This window comes from Peromyscus californicus, unplaced genomic scaffold, assembly GCF_007827085.1.
Source record: "Peromyscus californicus insignis strain IS unplaced genomic scaffold, ASM782708v3 Scaffold_14__1_contigs__length_90479793_seg_2, whole genome shotgun sequence".
Lineage (NCBI taxonomy): Eukaryota > Metazoa > Chordata > Mammalia > Rodentia > Cricetidae > Peromyscus > Peromyscus californicus.
The window spans coordinates 39,034,702-39,044,119 of NW_026294436.1; the positions used below are offsets into that span (position 1 = coordinate 39,034,702).

Here is a 9,418-nt window from a genome sequence, read left to right on the forward strand (position 1 = left end):
TGAATAAATATAAATAAGCAAAAGAAGACAAATTTGTACAATGGTTTTTTTATCAGGAGAAAAAAAAATGTTTTAGAATAAACATTTTAGGGCCAGGAAGACGGCTCAGTGGGTAAGGGCGCTTGTTGTGCAGACCTAATGACCTGAGTTCAAGCCCCACCACCCACATAAAAGTGGATAAGAAAGCTAACTCCACAAAGTTGTCCTCTGACTACCACATGACACATTACACATTACCCCCCCACATTGTACAAACACACATAATAGTAATAACAATAATAATTAATAAAACATTCAAAAATAAATGTTTAAAATCACACGGCACCACCAATCCACTGAGTCGTCTTGGCTAGTGTCCTCTCTGGGCATATGCCAGTGATTATCAGATGCCCATGTCATCGATGACGTAGAATTAAAAAGTACTGGGGCCTGGGAGATAGCTTAGTGGGTAAGACTGCTTTCTTTGCAAGGGTGATGACCTGAGTTCAAATCCCCAGCACTCATGTTACAGGCCTGGCCCGACTGGACATGCCTGTAGCCTCAGAATTGGTGAGGAAAGACAGTTGACTCCTGAGGGCTTGCTGGCCTTAGGAATCAGCTTAGGAGAAACCAGCTTCAGCCTCAGTGAGAGACCGTCTCTCAAGACACCCAGCCTCCTGTTCCGGTCCCAGCATGCCCATTCACGGTGTGTACACATGCACACTCAGGTGTATGCAGCACACACACACACACACACTCACACACTCTCACACACACACTCACACACACACACACACACACACACACACACACACACGAGAGGGGGTTTGTTGAGCTAGGGTTAGCTGTGCAAGCCTGTCATCTCAGCCAAGCCTCACCCAGGAGGCTGAGGCAAGACGTTTACAAGTTTGAGCCCTGCTTGGGCTATGGAGTGAATCAAAGGCCATCGACAAAATAGAAAGGAGGAGAGATGCCCCATACCTCAGGGGCAGAGCACTGGCATGGTATACGAGAGGACTGGGTTTAATGCCCAGTACCAAAAATGGTAACACGAACTTTACAAAAGAAATAAAAATGGTCATTGAGTCATTTTCTTACCCAGCTTAGCACCTTGTTCTAGGGTGCTCTTCACTTTGAGAACCCTTTCTAGAAAGCTGCCATTATCATCCCGACAGAGGAGAGCGGGCCAAGAGTTGAGACAGTTGATTAAAAACTTTTTCAAATAAAATTGCTACTGGAAGTACAGACTTTAAATAGCTGTTTTTTCCCCCTCCCCCGCTTATCTGTGTGGACTGGAAACATTGCTTGGCAGTACAGATGACATTGATTAGTAAGAGGAAAGGCTGCCTTAGCCATTAGATAAATTGGCAGGAAAATTATAATCAACCTCAATTAAAGCATCTAATCTGGGTCAGCGGGATGGTTTAGCAGGCAAATGCACCCGTTACAAAGCTTGATGGCCAGAGGACCATCTCCAGGACCCACATGGGAAAGGAGAAAACTGTCTCCTGCAAGTTGTCCTTTGACCTACACACACATAAAATAAAATAAAATAAACGTAATCTTAAAAACTTTTTCTAAAATCTAATTTGACAGGCAGATTTCAACATAAAAATGAATAGACTAGAACACCGAATACACATCCTCAGAGGTTTCCTAAAAGAGACATCTGTCCACGTAGCAGACTGTATTACGGACTGAATTTCTGTTGGATGTGTTTCTGATCGTGGTAAAGGGTTGGCTCTGAGACATTTGTGTTCCTGTCCAGTTTGTCTTACAACTGCCCATGTCTTCTCTCCGGTGTGGACTCGGCTTAGGGCAGAGAATGTAAAGTGCCTATGACCTTAGCCTGATGAGCGATTCGGGCTCACCGGCAGACCTGCGGCATCAATGGACAGGCAGGGTTTATCGGAAGTGACCAAGCTTGCCCACTGCCGCCATTCCTACGGGATTTTAAACATCTCTCTCTGATACTTCACACTGGTCCTTGGACAAGAAGCCTGGCTTGCTCTGAGCGTAGCTGTGTGTCATCGAGGGGTGTGTGTGTGTGAGCCGCAGGCTTGGACAATGAGGACACCATCATAATAGTACGGTTGCTCCTTCATCTTCAGTCTTCGGACTTAAGCTGCTTTTTCCATCTTTTTTCCCCCACCTCTTTCCACACCTGTAGATGGGGTGGCGGCCTTCCGTGCCTTCCTGAAGACGGAGTTCAGCGAGGAGAACCTGGAGTTCTGGCTGGCCTGCGAGGAGTTCAAGAAGACCAGGTCGACGGCAAAGCTGGTCTCCAAGGCCCACAGGATCTTCGAGGAGTTTGTGGATGTGCAGGCTCCGCGGGAGGTGCGTTGGTCACGGCCACTGTCTCCTGAGGGCTTGGAGGGCATCTGAGCCAAGCCCACGGGATTTCCTCCTGCCCCCACGGGCCTCCCAACTCAGGTGGATCCTGAGGAGAAAGCGGTAGCTTTTGAGGAGCGGAAGATCAGGGTTGTCATGAAAGGAGCCACCGTAGGAGTGTTTTTGCTGTCTGCCCGACACGTGTTAGGCAGGCTGTCGTGTCGTGTCCCCCCCCCCCCCCCCCCCCCCCCCCCCCCCCCCCCCCGGTGATTTCACAAGAGTGAATTCCCGGGAGCCCGTGTCTGTTTTCCTGTTAAAAGTGGCACAGGGGTGGCTGGAGTGATTCACCGAGTGAAGGCACCTGCTGCCAAGCCTGATGACCGGAGTGTGACCTCTAGAACCCACATGATAGAAGGAGGGACATGACTCCTGCAAATTGTCCTGTGACCAGTGAGCACGCCCGCGTGCGCGCACACACACACACACACACACACACACCATTAGACACACAAACACACAATAAAAAGCTCTCAAGGGCAGCATGACTTAATGGAATAAGGACCCTCTTTTAAAGGATTTTGTCTGCAGTCTCAGTTCTGCCACTGTGTGTGACCATCTTTAATGTATTCAGCCTCTCTGAGCCTCAGTTTCCCCAGTGTAAGAAAGGATAATGCCACTCACCTCTCAAGGCTGCTCTATGTGTTAGAGGTAAAGTCCTACTGAGTGTTTGCCGTTGCTCATAAATGAATATTTATAGTCACTTTCATTGCTGTATTATAACTATGTCTAGCTGTTCTGAGTTTTAATCCAGCATGTCTCTCCAGACAGTTTAACTGATGGACAGTTTGCTATCTATATTGAGGTGAAACTTTGACTTGGGGTGTGAGATCTTTACAAGCTGGGTAGAGTGCTATTGGCCCCTAATGGTGACATACAGAGAAATGTATGTTTACCAGGGTCTGTCTATACTGGGCATCTGTTGGCCTTGGTGGTTAAGAAAGAACGAGAGAGAAAGCTTAGGGGAACCTTCATTAACAACTGGCTTGAGACTCACCTTAGTGTGGTATGAAGATTCTTGATTAGGATTTGTTGACTTGAGAATTCTTGTCACGGTTCTGGTACTAAATCCACATATTTTAGACAAGCTTCATAGTCTCTCTTTTCTACCCTTCTCTCTCTCTCTTTCTTTTCTATTATTATTATTATTATTATTATTATTATTACTATTATTGAGACATGGTCTCTTTACATGATGCTGGCTGTCCTGGAACTCACTATGTAGACAAGGCTGGCCTTGAACCCACAGAGATCCACCTGCCTCTGCCTCCTGAATGCTGGGATTAAAGTCGTGCGCCACCAAACCCAGCTGGTCTCTCTTTTCTTCACTCACCTTATTTACAACTTAAGACTATCTGGACTTCAGACTCCACAGCCTTCCTGCTGGAATCCCAAGGAATGAACCCTATAAAAAGCAGTTTGAGGAGCATCCCTGACCCTGAAGATGTGAGATACTGCCGTTGGTGGTTGTTCTGTAGCTTGGGCCCACTGTCCAGTGGGTGCCTTGGCCTCCAAGGGCCTGTGACCTTCCTCTCTGTTTGTCTCTCTAGGTGAATATCGATTTCCAGACCCGAGAAGCTACGAGGAAGAATGTGCAGGAGCCGTCCCTGACTTGTTTTGACCAAGCTCAGGGGAAGGTGCACAGCCTCATGGAGAAAGACTCTTACCCCAGGTTCCTGAGGTCCAAAATGTACTTAGATCTGCTGTCCCAAAGCCAGAGGAGGCTCAGTTAGACCTTGGATGGAGACTCTCGGAAGTCACCGGCTTTCCCTGCTCCTTGCTGCCAAGACCATATTCTAACGTGAAATGCCATAGGTGTTGAAAGGCGCTGGGGTTTGGGGTGGGAGAGCGGGGGTGACGAAGGAATGGAGGGCTGTTCCAAAGTCGGACCCAGCTGCTGGAGCTGGGGCTCTCTTCTATTTCCCCAGATTTATGTTTTGGTTAGAGGTAGCACTGCTGCTGATATCCTTCTCTGGGTGGGCCGGTAACTGGCCCTTCATATGCCTTCCATCGTCTCCGCTGAGAAGGCAGATTCACTGTGCCGGGCTATTTGTAAATAACGCAAGTGCAGTTCCCATCACCCCCACACCACACCCTCTTCAGTAGGATCCCTGATCTTCACCTTGTCCTTTACCCAACGCGGGAGTAGCGAGAAGACTCAGGTTCTCACTTAAGGGATTCGCTGTCACAAACCAGTGGCCCAACCTGAGTACCCGGACCTCACGATTTAGAAGAGAGGTCTTTTTGGAATTTCAGATTCCTAGGTTGGCAGGCGACCTCTGACGAAGGACATATTCCTTGGAGTTGGCTGTGTCTTCTGTTTCTACAGGACCAATATGAGAGTCTGGGGTCCCTTCTTAGCCTAAGGAATTCAATGAACTTCCTTACACTTGCAACTCCAGAAAGGGTCTTGGGAGAGTTCTCTCATGACTTCTAAGTGGAGCTGTCCTTTTGAAAGATAGAGACTGTGAATCTTCCTCAGTTGATCAAGAACGTCTCTAGAAGCGGGGTGACCTGGGAAGGTAGCATCAGTGGACTTGTGTGCAATGAGGCTCCATATAACCTGTCCATCACCTACTGTGTCCTGTGTCCTCACCTCCCCATGGCATCACACATCCCTGGGCTCTTAGGATGAAAGACAGTTTGGCAAAGGGAGGTAAATCCCCATAGCATGACAGCTTTCCTAGTGCCTGATGCTTTCCTATCCCTCCTTCCATACAGGCCCTGTCACTATGGTGGGGGAGAATGGGACCTCAGGCTGAAATTCTCACTGCAGCTTGCTTCCTGGGCATACTTTCTTAGCAAGGGTCCACTCTTGGCTACTGAGAGATAGCCAGCCGCCTTCTTGGTCTCTGGTTTTTGAGACTGAACATGAACTGGGAGGATCACTGTGAATACCAGGCTGTGGACACTTTCCTACAATGCTTGTGTGGTACCCTGGGGTATCTTGGAAATGTACCAGGATACACTCTCTTGGAGGAGGCATGAGCAGCTTGGAAACTCTGCAGTTATCCAGGAGAAATCTGACCCTGCCATCTCCTACAGTGACAGGGAGATGAATCTTCAGCAGAGAGACCAGAATATGGAAGATGAGCCTGGGAGCTGCTGGTCTCTGGGTGACCTGAATCACAGGGACTATGGTGGAGGCACTGCTGGGATAGTTCACCACTTGTCCACTTGGGCTCATCGAAGAGCCACAGACTTTTCAGCTCGAGTGAATGAAACAGTCTGTGGTCGGGCTGCCCTGGAAAGTAGGTGTTGGAAGGCTGGGCTGACACTTTCTTTTGTGGGATCCTAGCCCTTCTGAGATATCCTAGGGTTTGAATTCTGGTCTCAGAGAATCGGTTCCTTCCTTGGTTGAATTCAGACAAGGCTAAGAAGGCCCTTGAGTCCTATCGTGTTAGTGCCAGCTGCCCTCCTAGGGGTATAGCGTAGTCTGTGAGTGGATGTTGGTGTCTGTGTGTGAACCCCCAGGAGAGAAAAAAAACAAAACAAAACAAAAGCAAAACCTATTTCCTAGGCCTCACACCGAAGAGATCCGTGGCAGTCACAGTTAGTAAGAACTCTGAAGCTTCAAGTGGTATTCCTAGTTAGATCAGATAGCTTGCCCCACCCTGGTACAAAAATATTCTTAGCTAAAGCTGCCAGAATTAATGTAATGATTAAATTCTCTAACAGGGTATTTTAAACATTGTTTACATATGAAATGTGCATCTGACGCCGATGCTGCTGTCCAATATGAGGTGCGTATGAGTTGGACCTGCAGTGATGGGGATGTCCTGGGAGGGGCTTTCTCACCACTTCTGCTATCCCAATGCAAAAAGGCTCCACACTCATTGTGTGGTGCCCTCATTCGGGGGCCCAGAGTTCCTGCCAACTATTGGTAGAAGGAAGGCTGCCGATGGTGATGTCCTGACACCCGGGTGACACATGGGAGGTTCAAAGGACCAAGTCTGAGTACCCTGAATTTTGGAGCTAGATAGACAGGGGCACGTGAGTTTGTCTGTGGAGAGTAGCAGATAGTTCTATTTATGGTACTCCCATGGAGCATCTCGTGTGTGTGTGTGTGTGTGTGTGTGTGTGTGTGTGTGTGTGTGTGTGAATTGTGAGTCTTGGGTAGTACACTGCAGACATGATCTTCCCATGTGGTTGGCTTTCCACACACACCCTATCTCCCCTGCTTCTCACAGAAGGCAGAGCTTCTTGCTCTGATACCTCCTCTTAGGCACTTTTTGTCATGCTCGCCCAGATTTTGGTCTGTGATGAGACAGAGAAATGTTTACAACATCTAGAGCAATATCCAAGCATACCTCATCTCTGAGCTTCCATGTCTCCCGGTCCCCTCCCCTCATTTCCTCCTCTACAAGCGTCACCCATGTCCCCAGCTTGTCATCTCAGATGCCACTTCCATCTAGTGTCTTCCTTTGCTCCAGTCACACGGAGTGTGCTGACGACTGGTCCGGAACTCAGGCAAGCCCCGGCAGCAGGACGGTGCTGTGGCTTCCCATCCCTGAGTGGCGTACTGGTTGGTCCCACTGAGTTCCCTTAGTTTGGTTCTGGTTTGTGGTTTGCGTTGTTCTTCTGGCCTAAGGAGATCTCAGTCATTGACAACTCGGGCACTCTGGATGGATGGGGAGTAATTCTCGGAGGCAGTATTATTATTAAACATGAGCGTGAATGATAGGGATCACCTTGGAAGCCCCTTACAAGTGCTAATTCCCACACTCAGAGATGCTGATCCTATAGATTTAGAGAAGGGACCCATAAACAACATAAAAGGAAAACAAAACAAAAACCAAAGCTCCTGGGTATGTAATGGCCTGTGGGCATTAGATAAAGATGGCCCAAGCCAGAGGTTCTCAATCTCACCGCTCACTAGGCTTAGAGTAGTTAAATCTGAGAAGTTTGGTGGGAGCCAGGTAGCGGTAGTTTTTACCATCCCACTGGTGGTTCCAATGTGCAGATGTGGTCAGGAAGCAGCAGCCGCCTAAGGAAGAGGAGCAGAACTGAGGGTAAAACACAGCACTGAGGAGAAGCTACAACAGCCTGCCTGAATTCAAAAAGCGCAATCACCAGGACACCTTGCCTCCTCTGCGGCTGACTCTTGACGTGTGTGTATGTGGGGGGGGTGTTGGGTTGCTTTGTGCCTCTCGGTCTGACTTACTCCTTAGAGGTTGTGTTTGGGTTCAAGCTACATGCACTAGCTGGTAGCATGTATGCCAATGGGCGGGGAGCATAAAGGGGCACTTGATTGGGAGCTGTTTTGCCATGCTTTTCCTGCCATTTCCACCGCGCTTCCTCCAGGCTTGCCTCGTGAGCTCTAACCCTGTTTGTTTTCATAGACTCTTGTGTTTGGCCATTTTGTGTCAGGCTGTGCCTCTGAACCCAAGGCCATGCCATAGGGTAGCTGGAATGTAGGTAGTGAGTGAAGAGTGTCTTGGTAGTGATGATTGTCACACAATGGCTCCCAAATTTCTCGGTGGAGGGTGTCCCTTCCTGGGGAGGACCAAATCTGGGGGTGCTTTTCCAAGACCACAGTGAGGTGTGTTTTCCCTGCTTCAAGTTCTCACCGTTTTCTCTTTGGGCTGGGAAGCTGCTGGTTGGCTCTATTTCGGGTGCTTTCCCCAGGATGCGCCACTCGGAGAAACCAAAGCTGGGGAAAAAGCGAATGCTCTGCCCAGGTGCTTGTCCTGGACAGGGCCGCAAGCCCTGGATAATAGAGACACTCTCTCTGCTGTGAGGGGAAAGGCCTGAGAGCTGGGGGAGGGTGGCCAGGTGGAGCCTGAGGAGGAAGGGGCAGGGCAGGAGAGCCCCCAGCTGCCAGCATGGTAGTTAGATCTCCGTGTCCCAGAGGGAAGGGCCAAAGAGGTGCAGATCCACAGGCAGGATGGTCTTCTAGCAAGAACAACCCCAGAACTCTGCTGACCCAGCACAGGAACTGCGATTTCCCGCCCTTGTCTTCAACTGACCAACGGTCCACTCTCCTTAAATCCCTATCCCTTCAGTTAAAACAAGAGGGGTGGTACTGTCTTCACGCCTGGCACCGGAAGCCTGTGCCACCATATCACTTGGCATGAGACTGAGGAGGGAGAAGCCAAAAGGAGAGATGGCTTTCTGTCCCTGTGGCTTCTCAAGGAGTCTACAAGATGCTGTGCGCCACAATGGGAGACACCAGGATGGGACTATGGGCCTCACTAGGTTTTGGGTTTAGGGTCCTGTCAATAAACTGTCCATTTCTTGAACTAATTAACCCCTCGGCTCCCTCCCCTCGGCCATGTGCACTGACCACGGTAGCCTTAGCTGGTCACTCACGGAGCACAACAGATTTATAGCAGCTCACCTGCCATATAAACCGCTTGGCTGACGGAGTCCGCAACTGAGTTGTTTCATTACTGTGTAAAGTGGAATACATTCACCTTTACTATACACAGGCTGTGAGAACATAATAAACAAAACCTGAACAAGCTGCCCTTCGCTCTCTGCCCACATTTCTGGCCGTCTGACTCTTTATGAGGAAACTCTTCACACAACACGTGGACTCCCCAGGGGGAGCATGTGGCCCTGCCCCGCGGTGGCTGGCACGGGGCTGGCCACCAGGAAGAGTAAAGGTGTGGGTAGACACGGGTTGGTTGAGAATGGTCTGGGGCTGCGTAGGGGTGGTTTTGAGAGTGGCTTTGAAGCTGTCGAGTGCTATACAAATGCCAGGTGGTATTTTTATTTGTGCCACCTACGGCTTGAAAACGCAGGGAGAGAAAAGGCTGGGGATGATTTGGAAGTTTGTTCAGCTGGGGCCATCTGAAAGCGCAGTGGGTTCATATTGCTTATAGCTGAAGCTTGCTTTGTGCAGTGGCGTGTTCCTAAAAGGTGTTGCATTAGTCATCAAATCTTTGTGCCTGGTGCTCAGGTCCTGCTGAGGGGACAGAGGGAGAGTGAGACACTGACTGCTGGCAAAGCTTATTCTTCAGGGTGGGGTGAAAAGATGGAGATACATGAAACTTTGTTAATCCAAATAAATTGAAATTAAATTAAAACCAGACCAGAGAGGGTCTGG

At 49.2% G+C, this 9,418-nt stretch overlaps 1 protein-coding gene across 9 annotated transcripts in view; it reads left to right on the forward strand.

The window, feature by feature from the left end:
* Rgs8 (regulator of G protein signaling 8) overlaps positions 1–8,833 on the forward strand; it is a 44,016-nt gene extending 35,183 nt beyond the window's left edge. For all 9 annotated transcript variants that reach the window (XM_052737206.1, XM_052737207.1, XM_052737213.1 and 6 more), the window contains 2 exons: positions 2,150–2,316; positions 3,918–8,833. In XM_052737206.1, the coding sequence (XP_052593166.1) occupies positions 2,150–2,316; positions 3,918–4,100 (350 nt within the window). In that variant the 3' untranslated portion in view covers positions 4,101–8,833. The remainder of the gene's footprint in view (positions 1–2,149; positions 2,317–3,917) is intronic.
* The last annotated feature ends 585 nt before the right edge of the window (positions 8,834–9,418 follow it).